The sequence below is a fragment of the Engystomops pustulosus genome, chromosome 7 (genome assembly GCF_040894005.1).
Source record: "Engystomops pustulosus chromosome 7, aEngPut4.maternal, whole genome shotgun sequence".
NCBI lineage: Eukaryota > Metazoa > Chordata > Amphibia > Anura > Leptodactylidae > Engystomops > Engystomops pustulosus.
The window spans coordinates 26,581,893-26,605,577 of record NC_092417.1 but is presented as its reverse complement, the minus strand read 5'-3'; the positions used below and the strand labels follow the sequence as shown (position 1 = coordinate 26,605,577).

The 23,685-nt window shown below is 42.0% G+C and overlaps 1 protein-coding gene across 1 annotated transcript; it reads right to left on the bottom strand.

The window, feature by feature from the left end:
• Window positions 1–346: 346 nt before the first annotated feature.
• On the bottom strand, window positions 347–14,285 carry LOC140069453 (embryonic protein UVS.2-like). Its single transcript, XM_072115160.1, has 10 exons — window positions 14,157–14,285; window positions 13,951–14,068; window positions 12,288–12,466; window positions 12,117–12,198; window positions 11,182–11,309; window positions 10,976–11,091; window positions 9,208–9,433; window positions 7,701–7,819; window positions 4,214–4,424; window positions 347–433 (listed from the first exon to the last, which is right to left on the bottom strand). The coding sequence occupies exons 1-10, from the start codon at window positions 14,281–14,283 to the stop codon at window positions 429–431; spliced, it is 1,311 nt and encodes a 436-aa protein (XP_071971261.1). The 5' UTR covers window positions 14,284–14,285; the 3' UTR covers window positions 347–428.
• Window positions 14,286–23,685: the final 9,400 nt, after the last annotated feature.

The window sequence follows — 23,685 nt, the reverse complement described above, 5'->3', positions numbered from 1 at the left end:
CCTTATATGGGGCTCTGAAATTCCTGATGGCAGCCATGCATATAGTAATGGAGGTGGCAGAAAGGTTCTTTATATGACCTTACTTATTATTATCAATTCTGATTTTGTCTTAACTGGTACCCTCATCCAGCATCATTTAAACCGGCATGTTACCATCATTATATATATGATTGTTTTTTTTTTAATAAAATAATCATAGAACATTATTTTATTTCATATGCAAATAAGAAATTTATTTAAATTTCTTTTTTTCAACTCAATTAAAAAAATTTGAGTTAGTGAATCAAATTATTTTTATTAACTATAATTTTTCTAAAGTAATTTAACATCGTGGCCATAACATAGACTCTTCTTCAGTAATGATGGTAAAGAACTTGAAGAATGACTGGATACATAGACGTTGTATTCCGGTGTACGATGAGCTCCAGTTATACTATACAAAAAAGACAATTGCAAATATTAAAGCACCAAACATGACAAAATCTATACATTCTATTTCTTGTTATGTCAATGGAAAGCCAGACACTTAAGCAGGGCAAAAACAGGTCTTTTCAAGACGTAGGCCCGTTTCACATTATTCTGTGATCAGTCCATGAGCACAGCCGTGACTAGTGCCGTTTCATGGAATGATCACTATGCATTATACTGACACATGATGAAACGGACCTAAGGCTTAAGGATATGTTGGTATAATAAATAAATTCACTATAAATACCATTATTAGAAAGAAACAGTGTTAGACAGTGTTAGACAGTGCAGACAGTGTTAGACAGTGAAGACAGTGTTAGACAGTGTAAGACAGTGTAAGACAGTGTAAGACTGTGCAGACAGTGTTAGACAGTGTAAGACAGTGCAGACAGTGTTAGACAGTGTAAGACAGTGCAGACAGTGTTAGACAGTGTTCGACAGTGTAAGCAAATGCAGAAAGTGTTAGACTGCATATGAAAACATTCACACACCAATGTAGAATAATTAATATAAAACTGATTTCCAATTACAACTCCAGGAACACTCCGACCCTTGCACCTCTAAACAGATTTCTCTACATCTATGCTATATTCTATGTTACATATGATGCATCAGGAGAGCATCACATTGGCAGCTAAGCATTGTGTAAGTATACCTTCTAGGAAGACAGTGTGATAATCCTTCTCAATGTATTTCCCTAGATAATCTTAGATATAGAATATGTGTATATCCAGGTGCATCCTCAGTAATTTTGAAGTTTATGAATTTTGCTGTGAATGGCCTTGTATTACTTTCCAGGCAATAGCATAATCAGAAGTGAAAGAGAGATCTCTGGTTAGATACATAAATCCACATCCATACTGACGAATTGGATCCCACTTATTTTCAGAAAGAAAGAGATAACTTAACCAGGTACTAAAATGAAAATACTTTTTCCAGGGTGGGATAAGGAAAAATGTGTCTCTTTGTAATCCTGTAGTCTCCTTAAGATCATACATTACTTTCAAGAAGCTTAGTGGGATAATGGCCAATCCAATATACAGCACTGTATCAATGTTTTTCAGCTCATCAGTACAGTTTCGGGAAAAGGTTTGGCTAGATGATGTTGATGCAGGTTTTGAAAGGCCCCCTTTGCAGGCATGCAGAGACCAAACGGTCATGGATTCTCTGCTGGGGATCATTGGAAGACAATGGGGCTCATTTACTAAGGGTCCGAAGGCTGCACTTTCGTCGGGTTTCCCGAATATTTCCGTTTTGCGCCAAATTCCCCTGGGATTTTGGCGCACGCGATTAGATTTTGGCGCATCAACGCCAGCTTTCACGCAACAGAAATCGGGGGGCGTGGCCGTCAGACAACCCGACAGATTACGGGAAAAAACGTGGAATTAAAAAAAAAAAAATGTGTCGCAAGATCAAGCACTCACATGTGCCAGGAAGAAGCAGGTGAACTCAGGGGGACCTTGGCGCAGCAGCAACACCTGCAGGAACTCGGGCGCACAATGTTAGTGAATCGCGGCAGACCCGAATACTCGTCGGACAACGCACCGCGTGATCGCGACAGGACCGGGTAAGTAAATCTGCCCCAATATACTAATATACATTTTGCAGAGTAAAAAAGGAAAACTTTTGCCTCTTTGCTACCTTGCAGGCTGGCTTCCCTTAACATCAAGTATGACTTTCAAGAAGCCTAGGGACAGGATTTAGGTACTGCAATACTCACTGACTTAACCAGTTAATCCCTCCCCACAAACTAACATAAAAGTACGTCAGCATATGGAAAGGAGTGTATGCAGAGGGCTCATGAGCACCGACATCAGTGTTGATATGTAATATCTGGCTCTGCATGGGGGCCACCAATTTGGCTGTGATATTCACTCCCCGTAACGTCATATGGATGTCATCAACACCATAACAGCCTGGGGTTTTTATAAGCTCCAAGGTCTTCTCATTTCTGCAGATCTCTCACAATGTGCCGGTGGCACATTGTAACTGACCATATTCAAAAGTGCCATATACTTCTATATTATAATATGGGTTAACATATTCTAGAGGGTTTAAAATTTGTAAAAAAAAATAATATAAAAGAGAATATACAATAAAAGTCATTAACATTTAAGGTAAAGTCACATCCCAAAATCCAGATCTATCAATATTAAAAGACTGTTATTCCGGGCAGTAAACCCCGTAACATAAAATAATGCCCATATGTATGAAGTGCAACTTTTCTTAGTCATTTTGCAACACATAAGAATTCTACATAAAAAGTGATCATAAGGTGATACAGTCTTAAAAATCTTATCAATGTAAACAGCATAACATTCTGCAAAAAAAAAAATGGCAACTTACATAGCTCCATAGTATGAAAAAGTTATTAGTGTCCAAACAGGGCAAAATGAAAAAAATATTTTTTGTACAAAAGATTTATTTTTTTGACACCTTTGTAAAAAATGTAAATTTGGGAACCCCATAATCAACCCAAAGAATAAGGTGGAGATTTGATTTTGTCGCGTACAGTAAAAGCCATAAACACAGAAAGAAACTGGTGCAAAGTGTCTTTATTTTTATCAAATTCACTGTATTTAGAATAATTTTTCCGCTTCCCAGTACATGCCACGGAGAAGAGCTAATTTGTTACATAAAAAACAAACCCTTATAAATCTCTGTGCATGCACACAAAAATAAAGTTTTGGATTTTAAAAAGGGGAGCAAATAAATGGAAATGCAAACACAAAAAAGGGCATAAGAGGGAAGGGGTTAATGATTTAAAGGACATCTACCACCAGGATGAAGGATTGTAAACCAAGCACACTGGCTTACTGGTGTGTGCCCCCTCTGGCAGGATCTACTCTTCTTTAAGATTCCTATGCAATTGTTTTTAAGTAAAAAAGTCTTTAAACATTATGCAAATTATCCTGAGGGGCTCCAGGTGCTATTAACACCTATGGAGCCTGGAGCTCCTCATGCTCATTTTCCTAATTTGAAAAGCCTTTTTTTGTAAAAACAAGTGTATAAGAAGCTAAAAGAAGAGCAGATCCTGCCAGAGGTGGCACACACCAGTATGTCAGTGTGCTTGGTTTACAATCCTTCATCCTGGTGGTAGATTTCTTTTAAAGGGCACCTACCACCCCGATTCTACCTATAAAGGTAGAAGGGGTGGTAGGTGGATGAATGGGACGTGAGGATAGCCCTTTTTGGGGCTAATCCTCAAGTCCCGGGTGTCTTTTAGAAAACTTTATTACAGGCATATGTAAATTTTTTTATGCGGCTACTGGGGCGTGAAGTAGCTGGACATGAGGCTACTAGTCGCGGCTACTCCACGCCCCAGTAGCCATGTTACTCCGCCCTCGTCCGAGTCTCCCGGCATCCTGCGCATGCGCAGTAGCTCCGGCCCCGGAGCCGCGGCTGCGCAGCCGAAGGCTACAAGGATCTGCGCGCCGAAGATTAAATGGTAGGCGGAGTAACGTGGCTACTGGGGTGTGGAGTAGCCGCGACTAGTAGCCTCATGTCCGGCTACTCCACGCCCCAGTAGCCGCATAAAAAAATTTACATATGCCTGCAATAAAGTTTTTTAAAAGACACCCGGGACGTGAGGATTAGCCCAAAAAAGACCTATCCTCACGTCCCATTCATCCACCTACCACCCCTTCTATCTTTATAGGTAGAATCGGGGTGGTAGGTTCCCTTTAAAGAAAGGGGAAAAAAAATCACAGGTGTGTCCCTTTAAGAATAAGGTAATTTTACTTACTAAATGTATATGATGCCTTGAACCCTTTGCTCTCATTTAATCTATCACTTTTAAATATCAGGCTCAGGGTGTTCTCAGTAGAGGTAATGCCAAGGACTTTTCGGGGACCACAGTATGGACCATATTGCATGTCACCACTATGGACCCATAAGACGTCATACATGCAGTAATAGTCATTCTCCAACTCAAAATCATCGAAGGTTAAGTACACCTGTAGGGAAGCAAACACTGTAATCAGTTGGTGTACAGTATATTTGATTTGTCAAGGTTATAAAATATATAATGAACTGCAGCTAATTACAATTTGCACAGTTGAGCTTTATCTATTCTATTTTGGCGCGCTAACTGTCTTCCATGTTTAAAGAGGTTTGCCCATTAAAAAAAAAGTTCCAAAACTTTAATCCCCTATTGATATTTACACAATAAAGCTAATTTTTAACCCATTACTTTTCAATTTTACTCAGTTTTATTGCTTTTGTGGGGACTGACGCTTCATAATTTTATTTTTCTGAACATTCACTAGTATCTGCCACAAAGGAAAAGAGAGATGAAACAGACGAAAGGTTAGAGATGATGAGATCCATAAGATAGAAGTATCACAGACTGTCAGCTATACTACCGTTTATACTCAAGTATAAGCCGACCCAAGTATAAGTCTAGGTACCAAATTTTACCACAACAAACTGGGAAAATGTATTGATTGGAGTATAAGCCGCTACTCTCTAATAAAATGTCCAACAGTCTCCACTGAGCAATAAAATGTCCAGTAGTCTTCCATCATGAATGAAATGTCCAGCAGAGTGCCCCCATTAGTCTAATGTCCAGCAGAGTGCCCCCATTATTATAATGTCCAGAAGAGTGCCCCCATTATTATAATGTCCAGAAGAGTGTCCCCATTAGTCTAATGTCCAGCAGAGGGCCCCCATTAGTTTAATGTCCAGAAGAGTGCCCCATAAGTATAATGTCCAGCAGAGTGCCCCATTAATGTCCAGCAGAGTGCCCCATTAGTATAATGTCAAGAAGAGTGCCCCACAAGTATAATGTCCAGCAGAGTGCCCCTGTTAGTATAATATCCAGCAGAGTGCCCCATAAACATATTATCCAGAAGAGTGCCCTCATAAGTATAATGGCCAGTAAAGTGCCCCCCCAAAAAATTAAAGTTAGTACTCACCCTCTGGTGCTAACCCCAAATGTCCTTTTCTCCCCACAGCACCTCTTCTGATGGCAATCTGCTGGCAGAGAAACTATGATGTCAGCAGGCGGCAACACTGCTGCATCGTGGTTTCTGTGCTGGTAGATTGCATAGACGCGGTGGCCTGGACAGAAACCTAGGGTGCTGCAGGAAGAGGAGGGCACTAGGGGTCAGCGCCAGAGTGTGAATACTAACTTTATTTTTTTTTATATACTTGAGTATAAGCCTAGTGGGTTTTTTCAGCACAACATTGTGGCTTACTCTCATGTAAATACAGCAAATTTCAGCAATAACACAGACTTTCAGCTCTGCTATATGCTTCTTCCCCTGCTATAAAGACCTTATTTTGCATGTAGCTTGTTGAGTAAGACTGTGTATGCTGCTGCTTGCTGGCAGGAAGCGTCAGTGAGTGTCTGTGTGTGACCTCATCTTGTAATGGAGGGGGAAGCAGAGAACACAATGAATCCTGCAGACAGAAGAAGCTATTCATGTGAACAATCTGTCCTGCCTGCCTAGAAGATCGAGTATTTATGGTCAGATCCAAGGGCAACCAAAATTGTGTACATCAGGACTGATAGAGACAGAATGGAATTATATCTGTGAAATGCTGTATTTTTGTTCATAACAATGAATAAGAGAATGGGGCACATTTACTTACCTGGTCCGGAGGAGATCCCGACGAGAATCCACTGTGACGCTTTCTTGCTCAGATCCACCGGAGTTCACCATCTTCTTCCCAATGCATGTAAGTGGTTGGCTTGCGACACAATTTTTAAGTTAAATCCTGTGGTTTGTCCATATCCGTCAGATCGCCCATGGACCTGCACCCCGATTTGTGTTGCATGTAAGCCGGCGTGATTGAGACTAAATCCGATCCTGTGCAACACAATCGCCTACTTAATACCTGTCCCAGCGGTGCAATCCCCGAAAAAGTCGGAAAACCTGACAGAAATGCGGTAGAGGGACCCTTAGTAAATAAGCCCCAATGTGTTCTTTTCTTATCCTGAGTATATTCCAGAATCTTGTCTTCATAGGAATATCCCTTTAACAGGTGAGGATCTAACACCTGGTCTTGGAGGTCTACTAAAGCAGAGTCTGTGGTTTACTAAATTGATTCTGTATAAATGATATACCGTATATACTCGAGTATAAGCCGACCCGAGTATAAGCCGAGACCCCTAATTTTACCACCAAAAACTGGGAAAACCTATTGACTCGAGTATAAGCCGAGGGTGTAGTATACAGCCGCCCCCCCCATGTAGTATACAGCCAGCCAGCCCCATGTAGCATACAGCCAGCCAGCCCCCCCATGTAGCATACAGCCAGCCAGCCCCCCCATGTAGCATACAGCCAGCCAGCCCCCCCCATGTAGCATACAGCCAGCCAGCCCCCCCCATGTAGCATACAGCCAGCCAGCCCCCCCAATGTAGTATACAGTCAGCCAGCCCCCCCAATGTAGTATACAGTCAGCCAGCCCCCCCAATGTAGTATACAGACAGGCAGCCCCCCCAATGTAGTATACAGCCAGGCAGCCCCCCCCCCCAATGTAGTATACAGCCAGGCAGACCTCCCCCTCCAATGTAGTATACAGCCAGGCAGACCCCCCCCCCCTCCAATGTAGTATACAGCCAGGCAGACCCCCCCCCTCCAATGTAGTATACAGCCAGGCAGACCCCCCCCCTCCAATGTAGTATACAGCCAGGCAGACCCCCCCCCCCCCAATGTAGTATGCAGGCAGCCCCCTGTCAAAAAAAATAAAAAACTTAATAGTCACCATCCGGTGTCCGGATCGTTGGTGTGGGTCCCGATGTTCAACGCGGGGCTCCCGATCTTCGGCGCGGGTCCCGGCGGCTCCTCTTCTCTCTTCTCTCGCCGGCAGCATCGCGTCCATGCGATCTTCGGCGGGCACACACTATTATGCGGCGGTGTCGCCGCTGATGATGTCATCAGCGGAGACACCGCCGCATCATATTGTGCGCCCGCCGCAGATCGCATGGACGCGATGCTGCCGGCGAGACAGCAGAGAAGAAAGAAGAGGAGCCGCCGAGACCCGCGCCGAAGATCGGGAGCCTCGCGCTGAACATCGGGACCTGCGGCAACGATCCGGACACCGGAGGGTGAGTATTAAGTTTTTTATTTTTTACTTGACTCGTGTATAAGCCGAGGGGAGTTTTTTCAGCACATTTTTTGTGCTGAAAAACTCGGCTTATACACGAGTATATACGGTAATATCAAAATATGCTTAGGTTTAGATTAAATTATAAGTTCTTACTTATTAAGAAACAATGACCTTACCCTCTTTCCAACAGGAGCTGTGACTGTGTAGGTGCATCTCAAGTTTGGCCTATAGAAATTGGGGTATCCGGGTGAAGTAATGCTTCTGTTTGGTGTATAGAATGTTCCTCCACATTGCACTGTGTAAGAAGCCACAATAAAATGTACATTTTTAAATTTTTTTGTCCATGATCTACAAATATTATTACGTTTATGATAATAGAAAAGTTAAAATAAACTAAACAATATATAAATACTGACACCTCTTTACTTATTTTCAACTTAAAAAGCTTCTCTTCTCTTCCAGTCATATTCAATGTTTGATCAACAATGAGCTTGTGTGGCATAACTTTACAAAATGACAAACTGACATGATTATACAAATAGCTGTCCCTAGTAGAGATCAGCAGACCCAACGTTACTATTCAGGTTCTGGTGCATCCAGCAAATGGATGTCCCTAGCCAACTAGCTCCGATTGTGATTAGCGAAGGGAACACCTCTGGCCAATCATAGCAATGGCTCGTTGGCCAGGTGCTGTTCAGTAGGCCAATGAGGGAATGGGGCACATTTACTAAGGGTCCGCGGACCACATTTCCGCTGGTTTTCCCAACTATTTCCGATTTGTCCCACATTTAACCTGGATTTTTGGCGCAAGCAATTGGATTTTGGCACAATCACACTGACTTTCATGTGACACAAAATGGGGGTCGTGGCTATCGGACAACCCAACTGATTCAGACTAACTGCGGGATTTAAAATTCAAATAGTGTCGCAAGACAATGCGCTCACATGCACCGGGAAGAAGATGGTGAACTCCGGCGGACCTCAGCGGGGAAGCGACACATGCAGGATATCGGGCGAATGATCTTGGTGAATTGCGCCTGACTCATTCCTAGTCGGATAGTCCGGATCGGGGATCATGACAGGACCGGGTAAGTAAATGTGCCCCAATATGTCTGGGTCACACAGGATGCCCCCAAACCCTGAACCCCTTTAAATACGCTTATCTCTAGTCCCTAGGAGTTTTACTTAAGGTATATAGAATTGCTTTGGGGGCTAATGTATAATCAGAAGAGTTTTTAAGCAATTTTTGTAACATGTTTTAGTCTAATTTATTAAGATTTTATCACATGCCATGGAGTCGGGCATGATTCACTAGCCAACGCATCAATGGGGGGGATTTATCAATTGTTTCTCAACCGCGACAGTTGGCATCTGAGATCCGACTACGGAAAGTATGTATTAAAGTAGCGCATGGCTGTAAGTAATTAACAGATGGAACTAATCAGTCAGGGGACATAAAAAACACACTAAAAAATGTTCCCACAGCACAGAGAGACATAAACGAGAAGCAACCCATTAATGAATCCCACACCTCAGGCAAAAAAGTCAGAGGAGGTTGTGTAGGGTATGGCTCTTTAGGCTGTATTAATCTGTTGAAGATTTTTTTAAAACCTTCCACTCTATAGTTGACCAAGAATATCCTAAAATCTAACACAGAGTAAGAACTAGAATTTAATACTGTACCTGAGTTGTATGAAGCTTTGAAGCCGACCCCAGCAACACTGCTATCACTGGAGAACTCCACCAGTAATTGGTTAGTAGTTCCAACAATTGGAGGGATCAGTCCAGTTCCACAAGTTTCATCCAGCAACACAGGAGATCTCTTAGTGGGACCATCATAAATTTTTATATAGTCAGATACACAATTAGGAGATGACTGGATATCAAAGGCAGAAAAGGTCAACGAAACCTAAAACCAACAATTTTAAAAATAGATATTAAATTACAATAATGAATTCATATAGCGGCGTAACTATTATAGGTGAGTCATCTAATCTGATATCTTGTTAATCATGTGATTTAAAATAAATTCCTGATGGTGCTTTGTTCCATAATCCTTTGTGCTTCAGGAATGATGTCCTGACAGAGGAATTTCTCATTACTGTAGCCAGTATTGATGCAGGTGCAGGTCAACTGCTGTAGTCTTTGCTTTGTTTGAGGCAACTTGCATATGAATTGTGGCTAGTTTAATTTTTCATGTTGCTCAAAAGAGATCTCCCACATGGATTTAGTGGTTTTCACCCATAGTGTGTATATAATTTTTAAATGAGCCTCAGGGACTCCAGTGTACATCACATAAGCCCATTCTAGCTCTGCCAGCTGCTAATTATTCACGCCTTTTTTCGGAGCTTAAGTCCACCTCCTACCTCCCTTCCCCTGCATATGATAAATGACAGTGCCAAAAGTGGCTTCTGTAATGCACACAGGAGCCCCTGAGGTTTATTTGCATATTTATAAAAGTCCCTTTTCCCAAAAAATAAGCCATTAATAGCTAAATGAAAAATGGATCCTGTTTCTCACCAGCATGTTTGTATGTTTAAGTTGAAACCACCAAATCCATGAGGATGATTTCCTTAAATTGGCTCATGCACATGACCCTATGTGATTTTTACAGCTCAGACAATCTTTTCTATTGTTATCAGAGTACAAGTTAAATTCGCATGTTGATGACAAATAGCCACAAACAAGGGAACTCTTGCCCCTTGTTTGTGACCCATGAATTGCATACATTCATGTGAAAAAGGCCTAAGGATGAGCTTCAGAGGATCCGGCAGTGCCAAAAATATAACAGATTTGGATCCATCTTAAATTTATTCGAATCTCCTGAGTAGTAATGTTTTGTACGGTATGAGGATACAAATAAAGATTTCAATATGAACGGTCATATACTGTTGGTATATTTCTCTTTAACTAGTCTAGTTAAAGAGAAACCATTAAAAAATAAACAACAAATAGTGGAATGGCAGGTTGAGATAGCTCAAGGTTCTCACACCAGGTTCAAGCGCAGTTTCTCATACTCAGGATCCTATCAGAGTTTAGCCCAGAATTTCATTGTTTCAAGGGCCATATCTATTATCTTAGAGCCTTATCTATTTCTGACTCTAATGAGAGTTGATCAGAGGTACTCCCGTGCTACTGTTATACTCTTGTGTTCACATAATCCATTCTCAGTTTCAAAAATATTTAATGGACCATAAAACCCCTTGACATGTTAAAACTTGCCATTCCACAAGTAATATAACCTATTTGCAGATAACTGGCCCACAGACAATACCTATGTTCCAGCCCTCATGCATCATGAAGGAGTTCTTATGAATATCATGATTTTAGATAACGTATCGAAGTACTAAAGATGGCGGTTCAATTAAAAAAGTACATTTCCACGTCAAATGTACCAGACAATTAAAGAACTTTGGTCTACGTGACTGATTTGGTGTTGTTACTACTGTACCTGGTCTGATGGTGTTCGGATCAACCAGACACAGCTGGCATTATGGGGGTAGGCTGAGGGGTAATTGGCTGAGGTCAGAATTCCATTGTTGTTATTAAGTAAATTAGCACAGACATCTAAAAGGCAAATAAAAATGTATATATTGACAGTGTAGATATACAGTATCGTGATTGGGTACTAGAGTTGTGATAGATGGTATAACTTACCGCACTGGTACAATCGGTTGATTTTTGAAACATCCAGAGCACTTAATCCATATCTTTGGCCTATTGGGATGTTTGGGTCGGGTTTGGGTACAATGGTGGGTTGTCCTCGAGTGTTAGTGAATGCAAATCTAATCAATAAGCAAAACAAGAGAGGGGCAATGGGGTTAAGATAAAATGATGTATAATAAAATACTAAAAAAGTGTTATAATAGCTTTAACTCAAGTGGAGTTCCGGACTAAAAATATTGATAAGATATCCATGGAAGTGGTTAGCTGCCTTCATTAAAAAAATTAAATAAAGGAAATGCATTCAAAATTTTAAAAAAAATCCTTCCCAGTTCCAGATGTGAATTTTAAACCCCCTCACCAGGTCCTTTTCTCTGGTACCTGCTCCTTTAAATGGCTCTTAGCTGTGTCCCAGAGCGGGCCGGATCCACAGCTCCCATACATTATGGGCGCCATCCCCACTGCGAGGAAGGGGAGTGGCTTGCAGCATGCAAAATGATGAGGCTGGAGACTACCTGGAGACATCACGAGAAGATACATCACGTGTTCCTCAAGTGAGCATGATGCGGAGGATGGTTAGGAAGAAAGAAGATGGAGCAGGGTCAACTTGACCGCAAATGAGACAATGCTCGAAAACTCATAATGAAGGTAAGTTTGTAAAATGTTTATGAGCCTGCCCTCAATCCATGATTAAAATTTATTTTATAGAGGCCAATCCCTTTAAATATAGTGACTTGGCTCAACCCCTACACATAGAATGGAGCTGTCTTCTTCCAGTTTTTCAACAACTGAGTAAACCTGATCTGTGCTGGATGTTGAGCACCACCAACCTCATATCAATCACCAATTCTCATACATATCTCTAGTCTGAAAATCTCCTATTGAGCAGCTATGTAGTATTACTGTTTTTTTATAAATGGAAAACTCACCTGTCATAATGCATCACGGATTCATAGTCATATTCCAGACCAAGATTATTGGTCACTGCTTTTTTAAAAATTCCCCAAAATCCTATATAATACAACATCATTAGTAGACTAGTAAGTACATATATATCAACACCAAAGATATGTAGTAAAAAATTACAATGAGGGGATTACCTGGGGATATATACTGGAAATTGATGGTGACATAATCATCACGGTCACTTCTTATATGTTCATGGACAAACCCCAGGGCGTGGTTTAGCTCATGTTGGATAATTCCTCTGTACATGCAACCTGCGACATTCAATCCGACAGTCTGAGTTCCACCCGTTCTTCCAATATATGATGAACACCTTGTCCATTGGAGAGAGTGGGAAAAATAATTATATAGTATAAAATAGGATATAGGAAAAAGCTGGTAAAGTAATAGGATGAATATTAAAAATAACTAATACAGGCGGTCCCCTACTTAAGGACACCCGACTTACAGACAACCCATAGTTACAGACGGACCCCTCTGCCCCATGTGACCTCTGGTGATGCTCACTGGATGCTTTACTATAGTCCCAGACTGCAATGATCAGCTGTAAGGTGTCTGTAATGAAGCTTTATTGATAATTCTTGGTCCAATTACACCAAAAATTTTGAAACTCCAATTGTCACTGGGGCAAAAGAAAAAAAATTGTCTAAAACTTCCATTATAAAATATACAGTTTCGACTTACATACAAATTCAACTTAAGAACAAACCTCCGGACCCTATCTTGTATGTAACCCGGGGACTGCCTGTATTGGGATTATTACCATATATACTCGAGTATAAGTCTAGTTTTTCAGGACAAAAAAATGTGCTGAAAACCCAAATTGGGCTTATGCTCAAGAAAAAAAAAATATATCAAAACTCACTTTTTCGGCTTCCCCCGCTGCTGGCTATATACTGGGGCAGGGGGCTGGCTATCTACTGGGGTATATGGGCTGCCAGGCTAAATACTGGGGGGCATGTGCTGGCTATATACTATGGGGCAGGGTCCGGCAGGCTATATAATGGGGAGGCTGTGACCAATGCATTTCCCACCCTTGGCTTATACTCGAATCAAAAGGTTTTCCCAGGTTTTTGTGGTAAAATTAGGGGCCTCGGCTTATACATGGGTCGGCTTATACTCGAGTATATACTATATACTGGTAATGTAAATTGAATCTAAATGACTTCAACTGTAGAAATTGTGCTTTTTTTTTTCTTTTTTTATTTGCGACTTTTTGTTGCGACTGAGACTTTTGATGTTTCTTCTCTGGACCTGCTGAGCATTGAAAGTTTGGATTCAAGTTTTTGCATTCCCAGTTTATTGAAATGCACTGGTTACTTCTAAATTCAGCTTCCCTTCAATCATTTGTTGTGTGGCCCAATTTTATGTGTTGTCTTCTCCCTTGGGCTTGGCTAGACTGCTTAAAAATGCAGGCCAAGGCCAAAAATACATATGTTCAAAATTTGGCTTATGTCCATGTGGAATTGCATAAGTGTTTCTTATATGTGTTATCCACAGCCTTCTTTTTAATATCGACTTTTAAGAGCCTGAAGTGCTTCTGGAGTTGTGACCAGTGCCCCTTCATTCTTGAGAAAGCAGAGAGGGAAGGGAAGACGGCCTAACAGCCTATAAAGATGCAGCATGGAGGGGCTCTGGTAACGCCCCAAGGAGTTTGGGGACTCCCTGTATATAATTTCCAAAAAAATTCAGGAGAAATGTAATCCTGATTCATATTTTTTCGACAAGGCTCAGACCTTTGATGATAGATGACCATAGCATTTAATAAACTAAAGAAACTTAAAAATTCAGACCTACCCACGTGCTGATAAAATATTGAGATAGGCCTTCTCTGTTGTCCGAGGCACAAACCTAATACAAGTAAGTGCTTCATATTCATCCATGGCACTCTGAAACAAGTTGATATGTGAAGTGCCTGGGGGAAAGAAGGGTATTTCTCAGATAAAAACACAGTGATATAGTGGGCATCTCCAGTTACAGTATAAAATACGGAAAAAACTTACGATAGCTGGAGGAAAGATTGTATGGCACATCAATGGTCCCTTTGGCAGATTTGGGCCATAAGCATCGTGTACAGGTGGTAGCGCTGCGTCCTTTTTCCAATATTACATCACCTTCATGTAAGTTCATGTCGCTTTCTAAATTAATAAAAGAGTGAATACAATTATATCTGCCTTACAAGCTCCATGTTTAGGTCTAATAGTTGCCTAATCTATGAGGTTTTCTTGTCCAAAAACCATAGAGTTGGCTCAAAATATTAATCGGTATGGATAGGGGTCAACTGTCACAAAATCCATCAATCTTTTTTCATCGAACCGCACATTAATTTGACATAATACAGACCACAAGACTCATAACATAAGTTTAGTGATAGTCCATTAATTTGACTTTCAATCCATACTGGTTCTTTGTGGCGCACCGAGACATGAAAACGCACAAGGCTGTGACTTCTCAGAGGACACTCCTTCCTCAGGAGAAGGAAAACATTCTCTGAAACATCAGAGCCTGAGATGTAACTACTGTAGAAGCAGCTGCTATGGGGCCCGAAGGGTCAGGGGGCCCCTGCATTACGAACTGACACACAGGTAAATGGAAGATGTGCACCATTGTACAGCATAATAAGTAAACCAAAGTGCACATCCACAGTACACAGCATGAATCAGCAGCTCAGATATGAAATTTAGGGGGAGAGGTGAGGTGAGGGAGAGCAGAGTCACAGGACTAGGGATCTCTCATCTCTAATTCCTGCCATGAACTTCCCCCATGTAGTTGAGAGCCACTGGGACAAATCTGTGTAAGTGTATTAATGTATATATCAGTGAATAAATATGTGTGCATAAGTATGTAAATGTACGAGTATTCAAATATGTATATATGTATAAATATTTGAAAAAAGGGGTATTCCAATGAAGGCAAGATTTTCAAATATACTCATATTAACAAAATAACACATTCTCTAATTCACTGTTATTAACAAAAATAAAACATTTCACAGATATAATTCCAGCCTGTCTCTATCAGTCCTGATATACACAATTTAGGTTGCTCCGGGATCCGACCATAAATCTTCTGATTATGGTCGGCAGGGCAGATTCTTCACATGAATCGCTTCTCCTACTACATGATGCAGTGTGATCTCTACCCCTCACTATTCATTAGAAGACCAGCTCACACACAGATACTTCATGTCGGCAAGCAGCAGTGTGCATATACATACTCTTTAAGCTACAGATAAGATAAGGTATTTATCCAGAGAATGTGTGTTTTAGCTCAGATGAAGCAGCATTGAAGTGTGTCATTGTGTGTAATAGGCATCCCATGGATCTCATCTCATATTTAATCGGTCTTGTCTCTCTTTCTATGTGTCAGATATAAATGAATGTACAAAAGGTAAGTGAAAGTGCATATAAACCTGGACCCTGATAATCTTACCACATTGTCAGCTCACAGAACTAGAGGAATCATGAATTGTAGGCTTAGAGAGTCTCCGTCCACACTCTGGAACATCACTGAGTTATTGGTGTTTAAAATAACAATAAAACTGAGTAAAATTGCAAATTAAGGGGGGGGGGTGATCTTTATTGTGTAAACATCACTAGGGGGTTGACTTTTCTTTCATGGGCAGTACCCTTCAACATTTTTATTCATTGTCACGTGTATACATTGTACATCAGCTCTTACCTTTGTTGACTTTCATTATCCTTTCAAATGTTCCTAGAGATTCTTCTGCATCCTGGCCATCTGTATTTGAAGCATTTATATAATTTATTAATGTTTTAAATATTAAAATTCATCCTATTATTTGATCTATAATCTAAATCCCTTTCACGTATATTAAAAAAAATAAGTAAAAAAAATTAGATAATGAACTTTCATAAATTTTAAGATGAAGAGACTGAATCTGAATGTTGATGGTGCCTGCAGTGAAATGTACATGTAACCTATATAATAATTGTTTCCCCTCTTGAACCAATAATAATATATTTAAATCAATTTCACTGTTTCCTTATTTTCCATGATTTTTTTTTGCACTGAATCACATTGGCATCTAGGGACTGTACTATCTCTGTCTGTTTGTGGACATTGTCATTATCCTGCTCTTTATATTTTACTAAAGATGCAATAGACCATACTTTTACAGCTACCTTCTACATGATTCATCTTTTGCAGCTATTTCTAAGTGTCTGTATCACTTGCCATCAGTCATAAAACCCACAACATGGATGCAATCTATTTAACACTCTTGTCTGTCACTTGCAAAGACGTATGGGTGCCGGCATTTTTATTGAGATTGGCACTCCCCCGAACATCGGGGGGCGGTGATTGGTTGCCATGACTGCCTTGGGCCTTTGTCAGACCCGAGGCTGCATGGTTTCTGCATGGGCTCATTGTAATGAATCCTATGCAAAAACTCCATAAACTGCAATACTGCAGTTTTGCAGTATAAGGTAGGAACAATCAGACCATCTAGGGTTAAAGTACCCCTAGAGGGTCTAAGAAATAGTTAAAAAAAAGAAACATTTTTTAAAAATTTAAAAATTCTAATTAAAATTTGAAATACTTTTGGCTCGAAAAAAGCACGCCTGTAGATGAGGTCATGTTCAGATTGGGATCAATATAGGTCAAATATTCGGGTCTTTTATAACTTCCAAAAAATCAATTTCCCAAAAACTATTGACCTTTGGAAAATATGTTATATTAATAACATAAATAAATATGTAAATAAATATGGATATCTCTTATCATTCTGCTACATTGTTTCATATGGGCGACACTACACTGAAAGAAGTCAGTATCTGTATTACCCATTTGTGGTCAATAGGTGGCATAAGAATTCAGAATAAATAGATTCATTTATAAATATGTGGATAAATGTAGATGTTGTAGGCATAAATAGATATGTGGATCACTATATCCTATGCTGCTGTATTGAAGGTTAGAATTCTAGATCCATTGTTCACAAATGATATAACTAGAAATTTTCTTTTAATTTTTCATTTTAATAATTCATTTTAATTCTTATTTTATAGTATAATTTCAAAACATATCAATTGATGTTATATTATATGTTGTATAGTAATAGAAAGAGGAGAAAAAACTATAGTGCTAAACCACTTACTATTAAAAGATGTACCTAAAATATATTCAGTGCACTTTCTATTTTAAGCCACCAGATGTCATAGGAGTCTCTAAACACTGCCCCACATTTATTAAATTGTTCGTGCCAGTTCTCTGCCTGACTTTACCTGCCCTGAATAGAAAGTGCAAACTGCTTGTACATGTATTTATAAAATGTCTGCACCAGTTTTGTATCGCAGCTGCAGTGTGTCCGACAAGACTGAAAAAAAGTGCACCTAAAGAAGCGTGTTGCTGCTTAGATGGACCATGCACCACATTTATTACCGACATGCACCAGAATTCTGCAACTTTGACGAAGTGCACTGAAAAAAAAACTCGTGTTCACTTCCTTAGCAGTGCAGTGGGCACCAGACTCATAAAGAACGTGCAAAATTATGAATCTGGCGCCCCCTGCACACTACACAAGCAAACTGCGTATAGTAAAGACTGCGCTGTTATTGATAAATGTGGGACATTTATAGGAAGATAAGGGACACATTTACCAAGAACAGTATGGTCTGTACTATGTGCAGTGTCCTGTGTAGTGTGCAGAGGGCGCCAGATTAAGGATTTCTGCTTGACACATTTCTGTCGAACCTTGCACGTTAAATCTGGTGCACTGCCCGACTGAGCACCGGAACGCCCATGTGTCGCCAAATGGGGCTCATTTACTAAGGGTCTGAACGCCGCACTTTCGTCCAGTATCCTAAATATTTCTGATTTGCGCCGAATTGCCCCGGGATTTTGGTGAACGCCATCGGATTGTGGCACATCGACTTTCACATGACAGAAATCAGGGGGCCTGACTGTTGGACAACCCGACGGATTCGAAAAAAATGCGGAATTTAAAAAGCGATTTGTGTCGCAAGGTCAAGCACTTACATGCACCAGGGAGAAGAAAGTGAACTCCGGTGTACCTCGGCACAGCAGCGCCACCTGCTGGATATCAGCCGCATGATCTTAGTGAATGCCAGCAGACGCAAATTCTCGTCGGACAACACGCCGCGGGATCACGACTGGACGGTGTAAGTAAATGTGCCCCAATGTGTGTAACACGAAGAATAGCGCAGCTGCACCACAAAATGGTTGCATGCAACACAATGCGGTGCTCACACTTCTTAAATACCTGTGCGAGCAGTTTGCACTGAAAAGAACGTGCAAAGTCTGATAGAAAACTGGCGCACGGCCCCTAGTAAATGTGGGTGTATATGTGTTATATCCCCTGGTGGTCTGTGTTCTAGATTTCTGCCACTAGGTGGTGTCAAAGTTGTTTCATATGCTTCCAATTTAGTAAGGAAGTTGAGATCGGAAATCGGGATGACACATATCGATATAATCGATTATAAATGTAAGTATACTCCTATATTCTTAAAAGTGCTTCAGCTTTATAGCATGAACCTAATGCAGAATAGTTTCTCCTAATTTGTTGAGTCCACCGAGATTTAAAGTGCTAAATTTGTATATCCATAAGATTTACTTCTTTTATAGGACTTCAAATCTATTTTGGTCTAATTTGCTAACATGGTCTGTAGGTCTAACCAATAATTTCTTATCACTTGGGTCATGTTTTATTTTATCTGGATAATACGTGATTAGTAGAGATGAGCGAACATGCTCGTCCGAGCTTGATGCTCGGTCGAGCATTAGGGTACTCGAAACTGCTCGTTACTCGGACGAATACTTCGCCCGCTCGAGAAAATGGCAGCTCCCGCCGTTTTGCTTTTTGGCGGCCAGAAACAGAGCCAATCACAAGCCAGGAGACTCTGCACTCCACCCAGCATGACGTGGTACCCTTACACGTCGATAGCAGTGGTTGGCTGGCCAGATCAGGTGACCCTGGGATAGACTAGCCGCTGGCCGCGCTGCTCGGATCATTCTGTCTCTGGATGCCGCTAGGGAGAGAGCTGCTGCTGGTCAGGGAAAGCGTTAGGGTGTTCTATTAGCTTGCTGTTAGGCAGGAGTGATTCTCAAAGAACCCAACAGCCCTTCTTAGGGCTACAATAACGTTCTACTTTTTTTATTTTAATTTGCATCTTTTACCATTTTGTGAGGAATTAGCAGGGGGACTTGCTACCGTTGTGTTTAGCTCTTAGTGGCACACATATCCATAGCAAAGACCGAAGTGGAAAAATTCAGTAGGGGTTGGATTTCTATTAGGCAATAACTCAGTGTCATCTCATCTGGCATAGTAGTGTGCTTCCTTTGATACTTGGCTAGAAAATAGCCATAGGAGAATACAAACAGCTTCTTGAAGCCTACAGTAGCGTTCTATATATTTGATTTCTGGTTGATCTGCTGGTGGCTGTAGTTTCTGCAGTGCATGTACTTGCCAATTCTGAGCAATTTGTAGTGAGACTTGCGACCGCTGTGTTCTGCGCTTAGTGGCGCACATATCCATAGCAAAGGCCGAAGTGGCAAAATTCAGTAGGGGTTGGATTTCTATTAGGCAATAACTCAGTGTCATCTCATCTGGCATAGTAGTGTGCTTCCTTTGATACTTGGCTAGAAAATAGCCATAGCAATAGGATAGGATTGTTTGGTTTTAAAAACTCAAAAAAAAACAAAAAACACAAAAAAAAAAAAAAAAACACAAAAAAACACAAAAAAAAACAAAAAGAAGTAAAAAAAAAAAAAAAGTTATAACTCTCATTTTAAAAATGTTTAACCCAAGGGCTAGGGGTAGAGGACGAGGGCGGGGACGTGGGCGTCCAACTACTGCAGGGGTCAGAGGCCGTGGTCCTGGGCGGGGTGAGACACCACCTGCTGATGAGGGAGCAGGGGAACGCCGCAGAGCTACACTCCCTAGGTTCATGTCTGAAGTTACTGGGACTCGTGGTAGAGCACTGTTGAGGCCAGAACAGTGCGAACAGGTGATGTCGTGGATTGCTGACAATGCTTCGAGCAATTTGTCCACCACCAGTCAGTCTTCCACGCAGTCCACCCATGTCACCGAAATCCCCACTCCTCCAGCTCCTGCACCTCAGCCTCCTCCCCCCCAGTCTGCCCCCTCCCAGGAAAATTTGGCATTTGAACTGGCATACTCTGAGGAACTGTTTTCTGGACCCTTCCCACAGTCACAAACCACTTGTCCGGTTGCTGCTGAGCAATTTTCCGATGCCCAGGTTTTCCACCAGTCACAGTCTGTGGGTGATGATGACCTTCTTGACGTAGTGGAAGTGTGTAAAGAGGTGTCCGACGATGAGGAGACACGGTTGTCAGACAGTGGGGAAGTTGTTGTCAGGGCAGGAAGTCCGAGGGGGGAGCAGACTGAGGGATCGGAGGATGATGAGGTGACAGACCCAAGCTGGGTTGAGAGGCCGGGTGAACACAGTGCTTCTGAGACGGAAGAGAGTCCTCGACCTGAACAGGTTGGAAGAGGCAGTGGTGGGGCCAGACGGAGAGGCAGGGCCAGAGCTGGTGCATCAGCGCCACTGTCAACTAGTGAAGCTCCCGTGGTGAGGGCTCTTGCGGCGAGGGCTAGATCTTCAGAAGTGTGGAGGTTCTTTAAGGAAACACCGGATGACCGACGGACTGTGGTGTGCAACATTTGCCAAACCAGGCTCAGCAGGGGTTCCACCACTACTAGCTTAACTACCACCAGTATGCGCAGGCATATGAATGCTAAGCACCCCACTCAGTGGCAACAAGCCCGTTCACCTCCGGCCGTGCACACCACTGCTCCTTCCCCTGTGTCAGCTGCTAGTCAGCCCCCTGCCCAGGACCCTGGCACAAAAACCCCATCGTCGCCTCCACGATCCTCCACAGCATCCACCAGCGTTCAGCTCTCCATACCCCAGACGCTGGAGCGGAAACGCAAATATAGTGCAACCCACCCGCACGCCCAAGCCCTTAATGTGCACATCTCCAGATTGCTTAGCCTGGAGATGCTGCCCTATAGGCTAGTAGAGACCGAGGCCTTTCGCAACCTCATGGCGGCGGCCGCCCCTCGGTATTCGGTCCCCAGCCGCCACTACTTTTCCCGATGTGCCGTCCCAGCCCTGCACCAGCACGTGTCAGACAACATCATCCGTGCCCTGACCAACGCCGTTTCTGACAAGGTCCACCTGACCACGGACACGTGGACGAGTGCTGCCGGGCAGGGCCACTATATATCGCTGACGGCACATTGGGTTAACTTGGTGGAGGCTGGGACCGAGTCTGACCCTGGGGCTGCTCATATACTGCCGACGCCGAGGATTGCGGGGCCTACCTCGGTCCAGGTGTTTCAGGCCTACTATGCCTCCTCCTCCTCCCACCCCTCCTCCACCTCCTCCTCCGAACTACCATCCGTGGGCACGGCGCCATCAGTCGGTAGCTCTAGGCACAGCAGCAGTGCCGTCGCTAAGCGACAGCAGGCGGTGCTCAAACTGCTGAGCCTAGGCGACAAAAGGCACACCGCCCAAGAGCTATTACAGGGCATCACGGCGCAGACTGATCTGTGGCTGGCACCGCTGAACCTCAAGCCGGGAATGGTTGTGTGTGACAACGGCCGTAACCTGGTGGCGGCTCTGCAACTCAGCAGACTGACACATGTGCCATGCCTGGCCCATGTGTTAAATCTGATAGTGCAGCGTTTCCTCAAGACATACCCCAATCTGTCTGATTTGCTCACGAAGGTGCGCCGCATCTGTGCGCATTTCAGGAAGTCCAGCCCAGATGCTGCCACTCGGGAACATCGGGGGGCGGTGATTGGTTGCCATGACTGCCTTGGGCCTTTGTCAGACCCGAGGCTGCATGGTTTCTGCATGGGCTCATTGTAATGAATCCTATGCAAAAACTCCATAAACTGCAATACTGCAGTTTTGCAGTATAAGGTAGGAACAATCAGACCATCTAGGGTTAAAGTACCCCTAGAGGGTCTAAGAAATAGTTAAAAAAAAGAAACATTTTTTAAAAATTTAAAAATTCTAATTAAAATTTGAAATACTTTTGGCTCGAAAAAAGCACGCCTGTAGATGAGGTCATGTTCAGATTGGGATCAATATAGGTCAAATATTCGGGTCTTTTATAACTTCCAAAAAATCAATTTCCCAAAAACTATTGACCTTTGGAAAATATGTTATATTAATAACATAAATAAATATGTAAATAAATATGGATATCTCTTATCATTCTGCTACATTGTTTCATATGGGCGACACTACACTGAAAGAAGTCAGTATCTGTATTACCCATTTGTGGTCAATAGGTGGCATAAGAATTCAGAATAAATAGATTCATTTATAAATATGTGGATAAATGTAGATGTTGTAGGCATAAATAGATATGTGGATCACTATATCCTATGCTGCTGTATTGAAGGTTAGAATTCTAGATCCATTGTTCACAAATGATATAACTAGAAATTTTCTTTTAATTTTTCATTTTAATAATTCATTTTAATTCTTATTTTATAGTATAATTTCAAAACATATCAATTGATGTTATATTATATGTTGTATAGTAATAGAAAGAGGAGAAAAAACTATAGTGCTAAACCACTTACTATTAAAAGATGTACCTAAAATATATTCAGTGCACTTTCTATTTTAAGCCACCAGATGTCATAGGAGTCTCTAAACACTGCCCCACATTTATTAAATTGTTCGTGCCAGTTCTCTGCCTGACTTTACCTGCCCTGAATAGAAAGTGCAAACTGCTTGTACATGTATTTATAAAATGTCTGCACCAGTTTTGTATCGCAGCTGCAGTGTGTCCGACAAGACTGAAAAAAAGTGCACCTAAAGAAGCGTGTTGCTGCTTAGATGGACCATGCACCACATTTATTACCGACATGCACCAGAATTCTGCAACTTTGACGAAGTGCACTGAAAAAAAAACTCGTGTTCACTTCCTTAGCAGTGCAGTGGGCACCAGACTCATAAAGAACGTGCAAAATTATGAATCTGGCGCCCCCTGCACACTACACAAGCAAACTGCGTATAGTAAAGACTGCGCTGTTATTGATAAATGTGGGACATTTATAGGAAGATAAGGGACACATTTACCAAGAACAGTATGGTCTGTACTATGTGCAGTGTCCTGTGTAGTGTGCAGAGGGCGCCAGATTAAGGATTTCTGCTTGACACATTTCTGTCGAACCTTGCACGTTAAATCTGGTGCACTGCCCGACTGAGCACCGGAACGCCCATGTGTCGCCAAATGGGGCTCATTTACTAAGGGTCTGAACGCCGCACTTTCGTCCAGTATCCTAAATATTTCTGATTTGCGCCGAATTGCCCCGGGATTTTGGTGAACGCCATCGGATTGTGGCACATCGACTTTCACATGACAGAAATCAGGGGGCCTGACTGTTGGACAACCCGACGGATTCGAAAAAAATGCGGAATTTAAAAAGCGATTTGTGTCGCAAGGTCAAGCACTTACATGCACCAGGGAGAAGAAAGTGAACTCCGGTGTACCTCGGCACAGCAG

Bases quoted from the DNA above. Each gene is read 5' to 3' on its own strand.
- LOC140069453 (XM_072115160.1), bottom strand. From the start codon at position 14,283: ATGAACTTACATGAAGGTGATGTAATATTGGAAAAAGGACGCAGCGCT. The intron at 12,199-12,287 runs GTAATCCCCTCA...TGTATTATATAG, and splicing joins TTTCCAGTATATATCCCCAG to GATTTTGGGGAATTTTTAAA. The intron at 7,820-9,207 runs GTACAGTATTAA...CTTCTTACACAG, and splicing joins CAAAGCTTCATACAACTCAG to TGCAATGTGGAGGAACATTC.